This window comes from Theropithecus gelada, chromosome 2 (genome assembly GCF_003255815.1).
Source record: "Theropithecus gelada isolate Dixy chromosome 2, Tgel_1.0, whole genome shotgun sequence".
In the NCBI taxonomy this organism is placed as follows: domain Eukaryota; kingdom Metazoa; phylum Chordata; class Mammalia; order Primates; family Cercopithecidae; genus Theropithecus; species Theropithecus gelada.
Window position 1 is genome coordinate 77526745 of NC_037669.1, and position 20399 is coordinate 77547143.

Below are 20399 nucleotides of genomic sequence, written 5' to 3' on the forward strand. Positions count from 1 at the left end.
GTACCCACTGAACATGCCAGGAAATACATCCACACTGAGGACAGTAGCATGGAAACACACAGTGGGGTATCACCAGGACACTGGGCTCAAGTTCTCTTTGTGGCTTAGTGTTAAAGCTTCTTATTTCAGAACTCTTTTGGTTTCCAGCAGAAACCTTTCTCATACCCATGACCAAGTATAATGAATGCCCAAAGAGGTGTCTTTTATGTTATTTTTATTTATTTTCTTTTAGAGACAGGGTCTCGCTCTGTCACCCAAGCTGGAGTACAGTGGTGTGATCATAGCTCACTGTAACCTCAAAGTCCTGGGCTCAAAGTGATCTTTAGGCCTCAGCCTCCCAAATTCCCACCAGATGCAGCTAATTATTTTACTTTGTTTTTTGTAGGAAATATAAAAAGCCTGGGTCTTTCTATGTTGCCCAGGCTACTCTCAAATTCCTGGCCTCCAAAAGCACTAGGATTACAGGAGTAAGGCACCACACCCAGCCAGGCAAAGAGATTAATAGTACAATTAATCATAAGTAAATTCATGGTCACATTTTTTGCCAGTGTTGCTAATCACTAATAATGCTTATTACTGATAATTTTTACAATAATAGCAGCAATAGCTTTAAAATGAGATTTTGGATTCTGGCCCAACTTGGTCTTAATTCCCTGGAATAAAATAGGCAAGATCTTTGAGTGTCTCTTCAGTTTCCTCATCTATGAAATGGCAATGATAATAGCTATTTTACGATTCATCTGTATAGTAGAAAGGGCAGTGTCAATCTTGCTTCCTTTACACAGGGTCAGTTACTTAGAAAGTGCTTGATAAACATGTGTTGGATAGAAGCCACAAAGGATACAAAAGTATAGCAAGATAAGGGTACTGATTTCTAGTGTTCTATAGTACTACAGGGTGATTATAGTTAACAATAATTTATAGCATACTTTCAAATAGCTAGAGAGGATTTTGAATGTTCCCAACACACACAAAAATGATAAATATTTGAGGTGATGGATATGCTGATTACTCTGACTTGATTATTATACACTGTATACATGTAGCAAAATAGCACTCTGGGTCAGGTGTGGTGGCTTATGCCTGTAATCCTAGCACTTTGGGAGGCCAAGGTGGGTGGATCACTTGGGGTCAGGAGTTCGCAACCAGCCTGGCTAACATGGTGAAACCCCGTCTCTACTAAAAATACAAAAAAATTAGCTGCGCATGGAGGCGGGTAATTTGAGCTACTTGGGAGGCTGAGGCAGGAGAATCACTTGTACCCAGGAGGCAGAGGTTGCAGTGAGCCAAGATCATGCCACTGCACTACAGCCTGGGCAACAGAGCGAGACTCTGTCTAAAAAAAAAAAAAAGCACTCTGTACCCCATTGTATTAGGGTTCTGCAGAGGGACAAAACTAATAGGAGATGTGTGTGTGTGTGTGTGTGTGTGTGTGTGTGTGTGTGTGTATACACATATGTAAAAAGGGGAGTTTATTAAGTATTAACTTACACAATCACAAGGTCCCACAATAGGCTGTCTGCAAGCTGAGGAGCAAGGAGAGACAGTCTGAGTCCCAAAACTGAAGAACTTGGAGTATGTTCGAGGGCAGGAAGCATCCAGCACAGGAGAAAGATGTAGGCTGGGAGGCTAGGCCAGTGTCTCCTTTTCACATTTTTCTACCTGCTTTATATTCTCTGGAAGGTGGTTAGATTGTGCCCACCAGATTAGGGTGGATCTACCTTTCCCAGCCCACTGACTCAAATGTTAATCTCTTTTGGCAACACCCACACAGACACACCTAGGATTCATACTTTGTATCCTTCAATCCAATCAAATTGACACTCAGCATTAACCATCATACCTATAAATATGTACAATTATTACATGTCACCTAATCATTAAATAAATAAATATAAAGTGATGAGCAGTAATCCCTATTACTAGAATACATCTCCTTACCTTGGGAAGGGAAAGTAGCCAAAATTTGTTGGGTTCCCAACCTCTTCCAAACTTGCAGCTGTTTCTTCTTTACAACTAGTCTGTGAAATTAGCTTATTTTATAGCTGAGGAAATTGACAGGGACATTAATTCCTCACCCCAAATTTCATAGTTTGCAAGTGACTAAGCCAGGATTTGAACTAAAGATATCTGGTTCAAAACCCTTGCTGTTGCTAAGACAAAGATTTCCCTATCTTGGGGTCTTGCTGCAGTTGCTGACAACCACTTAGGAGTTTCTATCTGTACCTCAAACATTTTGCTGATGTGTTTGAAACCTGTCACTTTTTGTCGTATCTCATGGCCTCCTCCATGTCCTCTCTTTCTCTACTATGACTGTTGTGCTTTCTCAGTGGTTTCACGCACTGAGATCCCCATGGATCTGGTTTCCCCTCGTCTCAATTTTTCTGGTCTTCTTTTGTCAACTCTCACTAGATTCCCTGTGTCTTTGAGTTAATAGCATTTATTTGATTGAAGGCAACACTGAGACTAGGATGCAGGTTTCCATAATTTACAAAACAAGAATACCAACAGGGTAAAATGTTCAAGCCCACTAGTAGTCAACAAAATATCCATGAAAACAACAATGATAAAATAGGCCGGAAGAAAAAGTGAATAATGACACTCAGAACAGGCAAGAAGGAAGCCCTGTGATTTGCACTTTCATTCCCATATGGTGGCAGGATAGTCACTGCCTTTGTGGAAAGCATTTTGGGAATAGGCATCTCAAGCCTTGAAAGTGTGCATTGATGAGCACAGCTCCTGCAACAGTGTAAGCTCTCTGAATTTTTGTTGATGAAAGAAGAAATGATCTCCCAGCTAGGTCTCTATCCTGAGGAAACAGAGATGAAATAAAAAATTAATATCTAACTCCTAGCTACTCAGGAGACTGAGGTGGAAGGATTGCCTGAGCCCGGGAGTTCAAGACTAGCTTGGGCAACAGAGCCAGACCCCCATCTCAAAAAACAAAACAAAACAAAATTAATGTTCAATTCTATTTCAATAATAGAAGAATGGCTAAATAAATTATGGTACATAGAGAAAATGTAATATAGAATCATTAAAAATTCTAATGAGCATTTTAAAGTATAGACGTTAGTCATTGTATAAAGTAAAATGAAAAACTTCTGTAAATGATAAGTACCTATGCTGTTTTCTAGTTCTGTAAAAGACATTATATTTGGCATCTTTCATTTATTCAGCAAATATTTGTTAAGTTCCTTCTATATGTCCAGCACTGTGCTAAGTTCTGGGTATGCAACATAAAAACACAGTCGCTGTGCTCATGGAGTTTACAGAATATTAGGGGATTCTGCTATAAAATAGTGACACAAATCAATAATTATAAATCCAGTGATTGCTAGGATGCAAAATTAAGTAGTATGCTAAAGAGAGGTTAATACCAGAACCCAGTTTAGCTTGGGAGATCAAGGGACAGTGGTTTTAAGCTGAGCCCCAAAGAGGTAGCCCAGTGAATGGGTGGGGTGGGGAGAAACATTGCCAACAGAGGAACCATGCATGTAACAGGCCTGAGATGGCAGAGTCAGGAGGCTTGTGAAATTGGAGCAGATGAGTGACAGTCCATAGGTAGGAACAGGAATGGAACAGGCGCCATGGACCTGGGGCTCAATGCAATCCAGTTAACACTTCTGGAAGATCACACTGCTTGCAGGCACAGAATGGAGAGAGATTAATTCTCTGTAAAAATAATAATGAGTGAATGAAGAGGCTGCATTTGTGGCTCATGTGAGCCACACCTGGTGCTCTACCCAGATTCTGGGTAAGCCAGGCTCCCATCTGGGGAAAACTGAGACTCAGATATCCACAAACTATGAGCAGGGAATGGCATTCCCACATCGTCATCCTTCTCCCTTCAATCCCTCTTTGACCGTAACAGGGTGGCGCTCCATAATCTCCTTATTCAATTCATCTTTGAATGCCAGTGAAAATGGGGCTCCCCACCTCCCCACCACTACTGCTGAAGTCTCATTTGAAAGTCAGGTGTTGGCTGACTTTCTGAACTGAAGCCCCATCCCCAACTGAAGCCCCATCCCAAAATCTACAACTGCAGTTTTCACGAATGAGGAAGTCAAAGGATGCAATGAAATATTAGTGATTTTCCTAGAATAGTTTGTAGATACAGCAAATGCATGGGAACAAGTTCTCACCAACTTGAGTTTATGCTAATTTCAAGTCATTCCTTATAGTGCTCTGTGAAGACCATGGCAACTTTCTGAGCATCTGTCTTGCATTTGCCTAACAAGTTAATTAACACTTTTGTTACTCTGGCAGCTTTGAAGGGGAGGAGAGAAGGCTGTGACAGCTAATGCTGCCTTGGGTTAACCCTGCATTCACCTGACCTGGAAACAGTGGAATAGTTTAGACTCATCAAGGCAGATATGTCTACAATGACCTCTTTGATTCTGTCTGCAGCTGGGGCACCCAGGGTGACTTCTCCACAACCCATGCACTGCCAGCTGTGAAGGTGAAGCTGTTCACAGAGAGCACAGGCGTCCTGGCCTTGGAGGACAAGGAGCTCGGGCGGGTAAGTGCTTCCCATCACGAGGGGGACTCCAGAGAGGATTTCCCCAGCTAGGTCTCCAGTGCACAGGTCACCAAGAGGCAGCATTGCCAAGTGCTGAGAGGCTCAGTTTTGAACTTTAAATCCTGGACTCCACTCTACATTAGCTGGGTGACCTTGAACAAGTTCCTCAACCACTCTGAGCCTCAGGTTCTCTTCTACAAAGCTGGGATAACAAGAGTGTGCCCTACAGGAGATAGAGCAGGAGTTCTCAATACTATCAGACCCAAACATCCTTTAGAGTTAAGATTTGTAATGTCTTTTACTGTCTTAAAGTGGAATTCTTAGACGATGTAACTGCCTACCCACCTGACAATGTTAAAGTCAACACAATGACATAAGAGAGAAACAAAAGGAAGTAAATTAATAGTAAAAAACTTCAAAATGTAAATACTCAAATATCTAATAGAGGAATGCTCTGCTTGTTCCCGTGTGAAGAGTCACTGTGAGGGTGACAGCTACAAAACCCACTGTGAGGTGTGGAGATGTGCTGTACTGGTGACTCCTAAGCCTGAGCATCAGTAAACTGATTTACTGAAATGTTAAGCAATACTTAGTAAAGTGTCCTTGATTTCCTTAGAAGTGTGCCAAAAAGACTTTGATGTGAAATGTAAGACAAGAGTTAGGATCTCCATGTAGTTCATTATAAACAGAAATTTTCACCTCCACTAATATCCCATGGGAATATTCAAAAGTCAGATGGGATGCAGGAAGATGCCTCACTAGGGAGCGTCATCTCATTCCTTGCAGGATGTTTAGCATCCCTGGACCCACCCACTCACTGCCAACAGGGACTGGCACCCATTGTTTTGTCAATCAAAACGTCATTAAAATTTCTGAGACACCCCTGAGAGGTGGTACCAACCGCTTTGAGAACCACTGAGATAATAGTGAAATTTCTGTTTGCATCTGAACCATTGACTCTGCCCCAAGAAGCCAGTAATATTTTCACAAGTTGATTTTGCCAATAACCTGCCCCACCTGCTTATGGTAAAATCCAAACTCGTTTAATTTGGCTTCTGCTCACCTCTTCACCCCCATCTGCTGCCACATTCCTCCCTGCCTACTATACCCCAGCATCATTGGCCAAATTTCAATCCCTCATATAAACCAAATTCTCTCCCTCCTCGGGGGACTTTCTCTCTATCTCTTGTCATCTCCCCATCTTCCAACCTTCAAAAAGCATAAATGCCTTCTTTGCATAAATGCCACCTCCTTGGAGAGTCCTTTCCTGACAGCTCAGTCCCCTTCATTTGCTATCTCAGCTCCTTGTTCACATGCACTACTGAAGTGACCACCAATGACAGAAAGGAACAGAACTGACAGACATTCAGGCTTCTGTCTGCCCCACTGGACTGTAAAACCTCCATGGAGATAGAAACCTAAACTATTTTGTTTACTACCTTATACCCAGAGCCCAGCACATAGACTTTCAATAAATTTTATTTCGGCCAGGCGCAGTGGCTCACACCTGTAATCCCAGCATTTTGGGAGGCCGAGGTGGGCGGATCACCTGAGGTCAGGAGTTCGAGACCAGCCTGGCCAACATGGCGAAACCCCATCTCTACTAAAAATACCAAAAAAATTAGCCAGGCATAGTGGCAGGTACCTGTAATCCTAGCTACTCAGGAGGCTGAGGCAGGAGAATCACTTGAACTCGGGAGGCGGAGGTTGCAGTGAGCCGAGATCGCACCATTGCACTCCAGCCTGGGCAACAGGAGTGAAACTCCATCTCAAAAAATAATAATAATAATAAAATAAATAAATAAATAAATAAATAAATAAATAAATAAATAAATAAATATAAATTTTATTTCATTCTGGTTTAATGCATAATCACTCCTGAAAGCTAAGTGATCTCAGCCCAGACAATCTCTCTGAGCCTCTAATATAACATCTAGAGCATAATGAGAGACCACCCCTGACAAGCACACAGGCACACACGCCTAACAATGCCAGCAATAATTCATTTCCTGTGCTTCCTTTTTTTCTTCCTTTCTTTCACCCATTTTTCCAATCTGGCTTTCATCTACAGAATCAACCTGGAGTCATATTACTACAGCATAGACCACAGATAGAGGTAAAATGAAAAGTAAATAAAGCTAACAGCAAAAGCAAAAAACAGTGTCCCTACCCAGAAAAGTGGGAGGAGGAGATGATGAAAGAAAAGGTTTGGTTGTTTTCTTTGAGAAACGATAGATACTCATTTCTGTCCATAGGGAAAGACAGACATACAGAGAGTGGAGGAATTATCCTGCCTTTCATTTTTCTTCAAATTTTTCCTTTTCCAAGAAGGCAGATGTTAAGAATCATGAGTCTCAAAGACCCTGAATATTAGTGTTAGAAGGAACAAGTGTAACTGACCAGCCCAGGAAGTTCAACCTGGGTCCACAATGAGCCTCCGAAGACCCAGGATCCAGAATGCCCTGGATGTTTTGGGGGTTTTTTTGGTTTTTTCTTTGTTTGTTTTTTGTTTTTTTGTTTTTATTTTTGTTTTTGTTTTTGCTGGAGTCTCTCTCTGTTGCCCAAGCTGGAGTACAGTGGCATGATCTTGGCTCGCTGCAACCTCTACCCCCCAGGTTCAAGTGATTCTCATGCCTCAGCCTCCCAAGTAACTGGGATTACAGGCGCGTACCACCACACCTGGCTAATTTTTGAATTTTTAGTAGAGATAGGGTTTCATCATGTTGGCCAGGCTGGTCTAGAACTGCTGACCTCAAGTGATCCGCCCACCTCGGCCTCCCAAAATGCTAGGATTACAGGCATGAGCTACCACACCCAGCCTGGAAATAGTTTACAAATGTGTTTGTGCCTGGGCCTATATGCATTTTTCTGGACTGGCTACCGAAGCATTCACTGCCTTCTCAAAGCCATTTCTACTCAGAAAAGTTAAGGCCAGTGGCATATTGAAATCCTTTGTTTTATAGATGAGAAATCTTGCTCCCATGGAAGGCAGGAGACTTCTCCAGAGCCATCCAGCCAGTCAGGGGCCCATGCATGGGCCAGGCCACTATCCCAAAGACTTTGTGCACAGCCCCTCAGTGCTGTCTCAAGACAACCCTGCTGAGGCAGCCACAGTCATCACTTCTTCTGTACAGAAGAGCACGCTGAGGCCCAGAGGGTCCAGTTCCTTCAGAAATGTTGCCTCACCTCCAGGGCTATTTGCACTACACTATGTTGTCCCCACACAAAAAGAAAACCCTGGGCTCTGCTGTGGTGAAGGTCATGGGCTTGCCACAGCCACACACACACTAATTTCATAATGATTCGTTCTCTTCTTCAGGCCCCTCATACATTCTCCCAGATGCTAGTTTACTCCTCCTTTGTGCCAAAGAAACTTTCTGCCAGTTGCAGTGGAGCTGGCCTGCCTGGCCCTTGTGCTGGCTGGACACCCTCTGCTGGCAGCATCTTCATGGGCAGCAGCTGGGTGACCCAAGAGTGCAGTGAAGCCACACTTGGACCTCACGAGAGAGTGTTTCTATGCTCTAATTCTTCCCACACTTAGCAGACCCGTGTTTAGAATGCTGGTGTTACATGTATTCATTCAACCACTTTTGGGTGTGTTTCTTTAGTGTTGTGTTTTGTTTTTAATAACCTTTTTAATTAAAAAAAAAATTCAGGTACATTGTGAAAACAAGTTAAAATTGATATATAGTGAAAAGTGATTATTTCTTCTATCTCACCCTAGTATCCCTTCCCAGAAAAAAAAAAAAAAAAAAATTCTTTTCAACTTATGGTTATCCTTCCCCAAATAGTCTCTGCATGTACAAACATAGCATATGTAAGCATATATTCCCCCTCTTTTTAAAAAAGCACAATTGGAGGCCGGGCGCGGTGGCTCAAGCCTGTAATCCCAGCACTTTGGGAGGCCGAGACGGGCGGATCACGAGGTCAGGAGATCGAGACCATCCTGGCTAACACGGTGAAACCCCGTCTCTACTAAAAAAATACAAAAAACTAGCCGGTCGAGGTGGCGGGCGCCTGTAGTCCCAGCTACTCGGGAGGCTGAGGCAGGAGAATGGCGTGAACCCAGGAGGCGGAGCTTGCATTGAGCTGAGATCCGGCCACTGCACTCCAGCCTGGGCGACAGAGCGAGACTCCGTCTTAAAAAAAAAAAAAAAAAAAAAAGCACAATTGGAAGTTTCTATATCCACGCTTCTCTACATGGTCCCTGAAATCATTATATTTAGTGAGTAGTTTTCATATGACCCTAGACTGACCTGGCTCCTTTTTACATAACTGCATTATATTCCACTATGTAGATACATTTTATTTAACAAATCCTCTGTTGATGATTTTTTAGATTATTTCATCTTTGGCTATATAAACAATGCTTCAGTGACTAGCCTTGAATTTATTTCTTTGTATATGTGTGGATATCTATAGAATAAGTTTTCAAAATATATTTTGCTGACTGAAATTTGCCACCAAATTGTCCCCTAAAGTGCATGCACCAATTGATCCTTCCACAAAAGGCGGAAGAGAGTGCCTGTTTTCTTGCATCCTTCCCAACCCTGCAATATTATAGGACTGTAGGCCTGCTGTGTCCAATCATTTGTGCTATGCACAGAGCAAATAGGAATAATGACAGGTAAAAACCCTTAACCTCACGAAGCTTAAGGGACACAGACATAAAACCAGAAATTATAGTGCAACATGGAAAGTGTTCTGTTAGGCCAAAAAGAAAAAAAAAAAAAAAAAAAAACACCTGGAAATGAAGCACTTAGCAAGAAGGCAGAATCCAGTCATCCAGACTGAGGGGCAGGGATTCCTTCCTGGGGTATGCAAGAGGTACCGAGAGAGATATAAGCTAAGTCGAGGAGGGGATCCGTCAGGTAAAGGCTGAAGGTAAAGCAGTCCCCCAGCAGGTCCTGCCTTGTGTGCCCAGGCAACTAGGAGAAGCCACGGCTGGCTGGAGTGCAGCTACTGCAGGGGGTGGGTCGTGGCGGCCACATCAGCATCCTCACATCAAAGCACAGCACACATGGTCCGCGGCTGAACTGACAAAGTACTTGATTAGCAGCCTGGAATGTCCAGATGAGGTGTCTGGTCTGCTTGGGACTCATGTGCACCCAGAAGGACCCTCATAATTCAGCATCACTGACACATACAAATGAGTCATCAGCCTGTCAGGGGCATCCAGGGTGGGGGCAAAGACAGAAGAGAGCTGTGGTCACTTCATCTCTCCATCCACCCTGGAAAAGAGGTCTCCCCAGCAAGCAATTGCACATGGAAAGAAGTCTTTGTGGCACAGCCGGTAATGAGCTGCGGCCATTGCATCACGAATGGACACCATATTGCCAGTGGGAAGCACGCCCAGAATCCATATGGCGAAAGGCCTGTTAATGAGCTCCGGGTGCCCAGAGCACTGCTCCCTCTGTGATTTTGCCAAACAGGCAGGAGCAGACAGAAGCCCAGGGCCTTTCTTACTTGCTGCTGTTCTGGCCCTGGATGGGGTGTCTCTTACCGGCACCTCCCTTCCTGACTTCCCAGCACATCTCACCACTACCTCTCTTAGGCCAGACCACCTCAGGATGGAGGGTCAGCTTCACTGAGATCAGCAGCTGCCTCAAAGTGTCGGGCCTCGGGATGTGGCACGTGATACAGGGTGACATGTAAGAACAGGCAGTTCCTGGAGAAAAGGGAGCGGTCTCCATGACCCAGCAGTGCCCTACCTCACTCATTTCCTCCCAGCATCTGTCCTATGACATGTTGCAGTTCTCTGGTGCCAGTTAAGTGAATTTATACATTTTATGCTGGAACTGGAACTGAATGAACCCTTACAAAATAAATAAGCGGCCTCAGAAGATAACTGCACAAAAGCTCTGATTTGGAGGTAGTACTAGCAATGCAAGCCTGGCAAACAAGAAAATGGTGGGGCCAACACCTGACCTACTAGCAAACATTCTGTCACTCATATCATGAGATAAAAACAATGCCAATGTAATCAGATGGGACAAGATGTCAGTCAAGACATGATGAAATTATTTAGAAGACTATTCGAACTATGGATTTATAACCAATGTCATCAACAATGTACCTTGCCCTAAATGTTGTGTGGTACCTTAAATATAGCTAATAATACCACAACCACCACAATTCGCAAGTTATTCCAAAATATGGGTTTTTAAATCTTTAGCCCATCTTTGATTTGTGTATATTTTATGACATATGCAATAAGGTAATATATTAATACAAAGTAAACTTATATAACATAAAATGTTAGCATATAAATACTGGGCTAATTGCTCAAAAACATTATACTAAAATAGCGCACGATCATAAAACATTGACAGCCTCTGTTCTGAAAAATCAGGCTTTTCTGTATTTCAATCATGTCATAAGACATTGGGAAGACTTGAAATTTGTGGTTAGCAAGAATGTATATTTCATCGGAGATAAGGAATTTAATGAAGAAAAAGGGTCAGGCCCAGAAAGAGAAGGGCTAAGAAATCAGCATAAATGAAGCACAGCTAAGTGGGCTGATTTATTTTTTTCTCTGCCATGGCCTCCTCCTCCTCCTCCTCTCAGCAGTCTTATTCCACAATCACACAGGAAGCCATACGTGTCTACCCTTCAAGCATGGGCCAAGCTTGCATGACTAGTGAAGCTGATACAGCATCTAGAAGGCCAGAGTGTCCCCCCATGAGACCGTGAGCCCCTCACGGCCACCTCCAGAGGTGAAAGAAGCCCAGGAAAGGGGCCCGCCGTCCCTGCACCTGGAGAAAATAAATACTTTGAAAACAGCCAAAGCAACGTGCCACAAACCAGGGCATGCTGCCATCACAGAAGCAAATCTTAGCAAGCCCAGCTTTTGTTGTGCCTATATTTAGTTCTTGTTCCCTTAGTTTCAGGGATTTTCCAAATATTCCATTCCTCCCTAAATGCATGTTCCCCAGATCCCTTGTGGCTCCTGAGAACTCTGTGATCACAAAGCGAAAAAGTGGATTTAGTGAGTTACTCACTTCCTGTTTCACTCTCAGAATTCCAGACAATAAGAATGGATGCAGAAGACCAAATTAAACTGCCATCTCTGAAGCACACTGGTGAAAGGCATTTCCTAAGAGCTCATCCTTCCTCCAGTCATGTGTGCTTTCATCCATGCCTGGGCAAAGTTGGGTGTTGTGTGATAAGATTTCCAGACCAGGTGAAATCAGGTTGAAATGTGTGACTCCAAGCAAGTCCCTTTCCTTCCCTGAGTCTCACATTTCTCATCCATCAAATAAGGTTCCTTCCATTTTCCCCGGGGGCCTTGAGGAATTTCTCCTCTTGAAAAGTGAAAGAAATCCTAAAGAATGAAGAAAAAGGACTCTCTCATATTAAGCATATTTCTTCCTTTTATGCATCCATCTTCTTATACAAAGACGTAGAGAATAATGTGTGGACAATGTTCTCCATTCTGGGTTTGTTTAGTACGTCTGAACATTAGAAAAGTCATGATTTTCATGACAGAATGATCATTACAGAATTACAGAAAACTTTACTTTTATAAAATTTGCCAGGAAGAGAAGGAAGGAGCAAAAGAATGTGTTTCTGTCCCCAGGCATGGCTGCTCCACAGTGAGAACTGTTCAAGTCACTCCACTACTCAGAATCAAAGTTTCTCATCTATAAAAACATAATCGTGCTTCTCTTTCCTAGCTGCTTGTCCTTTTTCCCCTACAGGTTATTCTCCATCCCACCCCGAACAGCCCCAAACAGTCAGAGTGGCACAAAATGGCAGTCTCCAAAAACTGCCCTGACCAAGATCTGAAAATCAAACTTGCTGTCCGAATGGATAAGCCTCAAAACATGAAGCATTCTGGGTAAGTGTTTCTTCCCCAACTAGCAGTTTTGGACACACGTCTGTTCATTTCTCAAAACAAAAACAGAAGCAAACACAAGATCTTCAGAGAACTATGTAGAAGGAAATATAAAGGATCCATATTAAAATATTTTACTTTGATATTTACTATAATCTCCCTCAATTCTTAGGAGGACTGTATTTGCATTTTTCTGTCAAGATAGAAAAATGTCCTTCTCTTTCTCTAATAGCGTTTCTAGGACAATTCAAAACTGTCTAAGCAGCATGCTAGGTGATTCTAGTTTGGGGAGGTCCTGTAGGCTCTGTGTACCTTGTCAGAGGCATCCAGATCACTCAGACTCTACATATGGCTCACTCACACCTCAATCAGCAACCACATCTTCAAGGTGTGAGCAGCAGGGACAGGCCACCTTCAACCAATTCACATTTAATATATTTTAGTATTTAGTGCAGCATTTAAATGAATGAGGAAAAATAGAAAATCTGTGATCATCTTCATTTTCTTAAGGTTTGAGAAAAATGACCAATTAATTTCAAGTGAAGTAAAAAGAATAGGTAAGATGCCATATTTTTTTTTTTTTTACAAATAAAACCAGTGATATTTCTAGAAAATATTTGTTGATGACTGAGTATGTGGTGAGCCATGACCTATTAAACTAAATCACATGGATCTCATTATCTCAGAAAACATGATAATTGTGTAACTCTGAAAAGGGAGAGTTTAACTGGTAGAAGGGAATGGAGTGTTCGGCGGGTATTCTGCAGGTACACTGCCAACTGGCTATCATTCTACTCAGCCCCTCTGGGCCCTAGAGAAGTCTCATTAATTCTTTTTTGGGTGTATATATATTGATGATAAGGCTCAAAGTGTTAAAAGTGCCGTTAAAAATGAGAGTTACAGCTGGGCACGGTGTCTTACGCCTGTAATCCCAGCACTTTGGGAGGCCAAGGCAGGAGGATCACCTGAGGTCAGGATTTGAGACCAGCCTGACCAACACGATAAAACTCCATCTCTACTAAAAATACAAAAAAAAATTAGCTAAGCATGGTGGCGGGCGCCTGTAATCCTAGCTATTCAAGAGGCTGAGGCGGGAGAATCGCTTGAACTCGGGAGGCGGAGGTTGCTGTGAGCCAAGATTGCTCCATTACACTCCAGCCTGGCCAACAGAGTGAGACTCCATCTCAAAAAAAAAAAAGAGGGTTGGTTAGATGTACTAGAGGTTTGGGGAATTCAGAAACCCAATTTCAGGGCCTAGCCGTGATTAAGACAAGATTAAACAGAAACTCACATGAAGTCCAGGACAGGAATTGAACTTCCCAGTAGATGAGCAGACCACAGCAGCATGCAGTCAGAGAGTAAAAACAGGAGCCTAGCCACGGTGCCTCGGAGTTCTAGGAAGCGAAAAAAGCCCAAGGTTCCAGAGAAAAACAAAGACCTACCAGTCAGGGCACCAGGTTCAGGTATGAAGGGTTCCAGAGGAAGCAAAGGTCACCTGTGAGCTGGAGACCAGTGACTCAACGCCAGGTTTGGTTTGGATTTAGAGAATTTGCTTTGCATTGTCTTGAGGCCAAATTATTCCAAGCCTGAGATGGGATTAGGGCAAAGCTCTTCTGCCTGGGGTGTGAAAACGCCATAGGAGTGTATGCAGGGCCCTAAGTATACACTCAGTCCTTTGTCAAGTGTCCAGGATAAAGTACAACCAGATTTTCTTCAATTAAATTAGAATGCCGTGAAACATTGCTGAGGTCTACCGTTCTTCCTTCTTATCATGCTCCTGGTATATATTCTGACAATATTCATGGAATTTCTTCCTAATATGTCTTCCCCCTGTGATGAACATCCTACTTTCAAGACAAAGGGGTTGATAATTCAGTTAGGTTTCTGTAGTACACAAGAAAAGATCTGCATCTTTAGCAAAATCCTGCCTCATAAATACTCCGTAAATATTTGCTAAAGGAACCAGCACATGAGTGAGCAGAACAGACATAGAAAGAGAGAGAGAGAGAGACAAAGGGGATAGGGCAGATCAAAGAGAGAAAATAGAGAACAGAATATGAATGAACGTATCTGTCCTCTAAACTGCTTTTTTTTCAACTTCCTTTAAAAAGATGATCAGTGCCTCAACCCACATTCAAGTCCCCTTTGAAACATTGTACTAGGAAGTTTATTCTGTCACTTATTCTCCACAACAACCACTTGACACAGGTATTATTTTCCCTATTGGATGAATTTCCATTTCCCACATTTTCTTCATTCACTCTGCTGGAAACTGAACTAACTGATTTGGATTGGGGAATTTTTGTGTTGATTTGTTTGTAAAATTATTAACATATTTCAGGCTACCTTGACCCTACAGATGACAGAAGAAATATGTAGCTCACTTCTGACAGGTTTCATAGCTATTTCATATTGCTAGACTTCCATTTTAAAATTACCCCTGCCAGGAAATACACCAAGAGAGCTTAAAATAGCTCTGAAAAGTGAACGGTGGATGCCTTAATAACACCATCAGACCCAATGTGGCCTAAATCAGGGGTGAACAACTGTAGTTGCCTAAGGGACTATTCAGGGAAAATAAAAATGTTTATGGACTACAATATTTTTTCCATTTAAACTTAAAATAGTTTTACTGAGCCCAGTTGTGTAAAGGAGGATAGAAATATGAGAGCAATGTCACAGCTTAGAAAATGGAAGAGAAAAAGGAAAAAAAAAAAAATTGAGACAGGATGTGGCTCTGTCACCCAGGCGGGAGTGCAGCAGCCTGATCTCTGCTCACTGCAGCCTTTGCCTCCCAGGCTCAAGCCATCCTCCCACCTCTGCCTCCCAAGTAGCTGGGACCACAGGTGTGCACCACCACACCCAGCTAATTTTTGTATTTTTTGGTAGAGATGAGGTTTTGCCAGGCTGATCTCAAACTCCTGGACTCAAACAATCTGCCTGCCTTGGCTTCCCAAAGTTCTGGGATTACAGGCATGAGCCACCATGACCAGACGAAAAAGGAATTTTTAAGAAGCATAGCTGAGGTTATAAATTGTTTCCACATTAAGGTTTTTGTAAACATAAAAGGAACATAAGCATCACTGGGAATTATGAATATTGGTGTGCACTGTGGTTCTTTGAATGAGCCACTGGGCCATTCAGAATAACTTTATTGAATAGAAATGTGTCAATGGGAAAAATCAACACTGCTTCTGGATCTCAAAATGTTAGTATCTGGGCATATTTGAGAATCAGCAACTCCTAGGTGCCTTTCTAATTTTCATCTTTTTTATCTGTATGGTGTTTTCAAGTTCAGGAAGTACGTTCACATCCATTCTTATTTTATCACTGAAACTGCCTCACAAGGAGTAGGTATTATCATTCTCCCATCTTAATAAATGAACCCCCCTTCACCCAGATACCCAGACCAAAAACCTTGAAGTGATCATTGACATTTTTCTTCCTCATCCACCATCAATTTTTATATTTCTTTTTGAGACAGGGTCTTGCTCTGTCACCTAGACTGGACTGCAAAGGTGCAATCCTAGCTTACTGCAGCCTTGACCTCCTGGGCTCAAGCAGTCCTCCCACATCAGCCTCCCAAGTAGCTGGGACTATAGCCATGTACTACCACGCCCAGCTAAGATTTACAAAAAATATATATATAGAGAGAGAGAGAGATGGGATCTCACTATATTGCCTTGGCGGTTCTCAAACTCTTAGCCTTAAGCAATCCTCCCCCCTCAGCCTCTCAAAGGGCTGGGATTACAGGCATGAGCCACCAAACCTGGCCATCATCAAATTCTTTTCCCTCTGTCTTCAAGATAAATCTAGAATTCAACCCTTCACCCCTGCCTCCATATCACCATTGGCCTCCAAGCCTCCATTGCTGCTTCCCTTCACTTGCTGCTCCTGCCTCATAAGCAGTTCCCTGCTTCTGCCCCTGCCTCCCAGTATTCTATTTCCTACCATGAAGCAAGGGAATTTTATTTAAAAAACGCAAGTCGGATCCTGCCACTCGAATGCAGGAAAACCTCCAGTGATTCCCCATCTCATTCAGAGTAAAAGCCAATGTTGTTACCATGACTACGAGACCCTGCCTACCTGGTCTTGATCACTGTTCCAGCCACATTGGCCTCCTTGCTCTTCCTCCCAGGCACAAAGTACACCCCCATCTGAAGGCCCTTGTCCCGGCTGTTTCCCTTCTCTTTCACCCAGATCTCCAACATTTCTATACCTTATCAGAAAGCCTTACCTGGCCCACCTGTGTCCTCCCTCTCTCTCTTACTCTGTTTTGTTTTCACCAGAGCTGTTATCATTTATATCATATACTTCTTTATTTGTTAGTTCGTTGTCTGTCTTTCCCACTAGACTGTGAGTTCCTTGTCAGAAGGGAAATTTGTCCCCTTTTTTCACAGGACCTTCATACAGACACTGACATGTAGCAAAAGTCCAGTGAATTATTTATTGTTTAGATGAATAAGTGAATAAATGAACCCCCATTTACACTTAGAGAAATTGGAGCTTAAAGTCGTTAAAAGTCTTGCCCAAGTCAGAGCAAGCATTAGGGCTGGGTCCACAGTTATTGCTTTCAATCCAACCCTAACTGAGGACCTGAAGCTTGACTAAAATAGAGAGCTCCTCATGGCTCCACATTTAATTCATTCAATGAATCACAGTCCACCAACCAGGAGTAATTTGCAGCAATTCTGATTATCCTTGTATTTTTTTAAAAACTTCAAAAGGAATACAGTTTGTAACACTCGGCTATCCTCTTAAAATCTCTTTTCCCCTTCCATTTCTGTAGCTGTGCTACTGTTCTAGACCTCTTGTTCTTCAAAATCATCACACTTCTCTCCTCCTCATAGGTCTCCAAGACACCACTCTTTCTGGCACAGACTCTAAAACCAGGGTACTGGACTAGACTAATTAAATATCTTCAGTGTTTCATTTTATCTCCCTTGTTGACTTCTTATCTATAAATGTCAATTAGATCAAGTCAGTTTATAGTGTTGTTCAAATAATCTATATCCTTACTGATTTTCTGTCATTCATTTAGAGGAAGCTCTCAATCTCTTACTACAATTTTAAATTTGTTTCTCCTTGTAGTTATGTCTGGTTTTGCTTCATATATTTTGCAGCTTTGTTGTTAGCTGCATAAACATTTAAGATTGCTATGTCTTCTTGATTGATTTACTCCTTTATCATTATGAAATAATCTTCTTGATCCCCAGCAATATTCTTTTCCTGCAATTTACTTTGTATGACAGTGATATAGCCCCTCCAGTTTTTTTAATAAAAAAAGTGTTAGCATGGTAAATCTTTTTTTCTATCTTTTTATTTTTAACCTATTTGTGTCTTTTATAAAGTGCATTTTTTATAGGCAGCATAGAATGCGGTCTAAGTTTTTAACTCAGATTTGAAGATCTCTGCCTTTTAGTTGATATATTTAGCCTAATTACATTTAATGTTATTATTGATAGATTTAAACTTATTTTGTTATTTGTCATCCTCGCTTTTTATTTTCTGTTTGTCCTATCTGATCTTTGTTCCCTTTTTCCTATTTTTCTGCCTTCTTTGGAATTAGCTGAATATCTTTGTGATTCTACTTTGTCTTCTTTATTATCCCTAAATGCCAATTAGGTCAAATTGCCTGGAATGAAATTCTTGCCACAACCACTTACTAGCTGTAGGCAAGTTTCTTAACCCCTCTGGACTACATTTTGCTCAACATAAAACAGAAATAACAACAGTGTTTGTCTTGTAGGGTTGTTGTGAGGACTAAATGAGCTAATACATGTACAGTATTTAGAACAAGGTCTGATACATGGTAACAGCTACAGCTATAGAAGAGTTATTGTTGTTAGTGGTGTTGGTTGTAATCATCATTGTTATTTGCTTTTATCTATTCTTTGTACTTTTCCCCAGCCCATGCTTCTTCTTGCTGGGCTGCTGTAAGATAGCTGAGGTACCTGGAGTCTCCCTGCTCTGCATACGCTCCTTCACACCCAAGAAGAGGACAAAAGCATCCCTGTAGGAATCATGGTTCTTGTCTCACTGTGACTTCTATTCTTATAAGAAATTCTTATGAAGAATTTCTGACAAGGAGGAATAAGTTCAAGAGACCTATTGTACAATATGATGACTATGATTCATAACAATATATTGTATACTTGACAGTTGCAAGAGTAGATATTTAATAAAGAGAGCTATGTTACTAATTCACATTAAATTCACAAATATCATATGAGAGAAGACTGTCCCTTTTTTTATTCAAATGAAAAGTTGCAAGCATTGCCATGGGTGCTACCCTGCCAAGTAGTCCCAGAGCAGAGGGACACTCAGGCCACGGGGGTCTTCCATGATTCAGCAATTTTGGGGGATTCCTGGAACTTAAGTTGAACACAGATGAATCTTCCTCTTATATTTTTAATCCTTTGTAGGTTGCTCTCTCTGGCCTCTCATATAACTAAAATGTCCCCAGTGAATAACATGAATGTCAGTGACCCAGTAGCAAGAATTTTACAAAAATGTCATAAGAGAGGATACATTCAAATCATGATGCAAAATATGGCCTGAAGCTCCAAACCCAGACATGTGTACCTCACTTTCCTTCTCAACAGATGTGCACCCAAAAGTTGAATGTGAGTTCAAATAAAGAATCCAAAGAGAAACCCTTTGCAAAGTTGGTAATTATTTACTCTTTCTACTAGGACTGCTTTTTTTTTTTTCTTTTTTTTCTTTTTTTTTTTTTTTTTTTTTTTTTGAGACAATCTTGCTCTGTCACCCAGGCTGAAGTGCAGTGGCATGATCTCAGCTCACTGCAACCTCTGCTTCCAGGTTCAACTGATACTCATACCTCAGCCTCCTGAGTAGCCAGGACTACAGATGCATACCACCATGCCCAGCTAATTTTTTTTTTTTTTCAGTAGAGATGGGGTTTCACCATGTTGACCAGGCTGGTCTCAATCTCCTAACCTCAACTGATCTGTCCACCTCGGCCTCCCAAAGTGCTAGGAGTACAGGTGTGAGCCACTGTGAGGACTGCTGTTTTTACTACTACAAATAGTAGCACACATAACAACAACGATAATACTTATCCAGTCCTTACCACGTGCCAGTGAGCATGCTCAGTGCTTGACACATATCACCCCCATGAGTTCTCACAAGAACTCTATAAAGTAACTATTATGTTATCCCCATTTTACAGCTAAGGAAACTGAGGCACAGGGCAGCTAAGCCAAAGGAAAGTTAATGACAGAGCCAAAATTTCCACTTAGGTGTTTCTCCTTTAGTCTGAGATCTAACCACTGGTCTAAACTGCCTCTCAGTACATTAGAATGCTGCTTTATCTATTGGTAAATCCAGATTTCCACATATCCGGACAGCCTGAAGACAGAGAGTTCAGGGCCACTAATGCCCACACAAATAGATCTGCCTGTAGTGTGAGGAGCTAGGAGGGAAGCCACCTGTATGTCTGCAGTAACAGAACTTCCATCTGCTCCAGGTACTGTGCATCCCATTTAATGAGCATGTTTCCACCCAAGAAAACGCAGAGCCGGAGCTGACTAGACAGAAACAGTACATCTCAGCCCTCAGTTTTTCTTGGTTTTGACACCTTCTGGTATGTGCCAAATTAGCAATAAATTCTGAGGAAAACCTCAGAGGGAAAGCCCCTCCCTCAAGCAGACTTTCCGAAGGAAAATTGTTGTTTTTTCTCTGATCCCACCAGCTTTCCCATTCAGAAGCCTTTAACCAGAAATCCCCTCTGTTCAATTAGAATCGTGACTCATGTTCTTACTTCAAAAAAAGAAACCAAAGTTTGTCATCTAGAAAGGAGGAGGAAGAGTGTGAAGAAGAGGGTGCTTTAGAGTCAGACTGTTCTGAGTTTAATTTCTGACTGTGTCCTTCATCCACTGTGGAACCTGGGAAAGTTACTTAAACTTTCTTAGCCTCAGCTCCCTCAACTGTAAAACAGGAATAATAGTATATAATGATATAGCTAATAGTAAGTATTTACTTTAACTTAGCTATTGTTCTAAGCACTTTATGTTTCTA

The 20399-nt window shown here is 42.0% G+C and overlaps 1 protein-coding gene across 16 annotated transcripts in view; it reads left to right on the forward strand.

Moving 5' to 3' along the window:
* CADPS (calcium dependent secretion activator) overlaps positions 1 to 20399 on the forward strand; it is a 489640-nt gene that overhangs the window by 291023 nt on the left and 178218 nt on the right. For all 16 annotated transcript variants that reach the window (XM_025376721.1, XM_025376726.1, XM_025376718.1 and 13 more), the window contains 2 exons: positions 4411 to 4522; positions 12223 to 12362. In XM_025376721.1, the coding sequence (XP_025232506.1) occupies positions 4411 to 4522; positions 12223 to 12362 (252 nt within the window). The remainder of the gene's footprint in view (positions 1 to 4410; positions 4523 to 12222; positions 12363 to 20399) is intronic.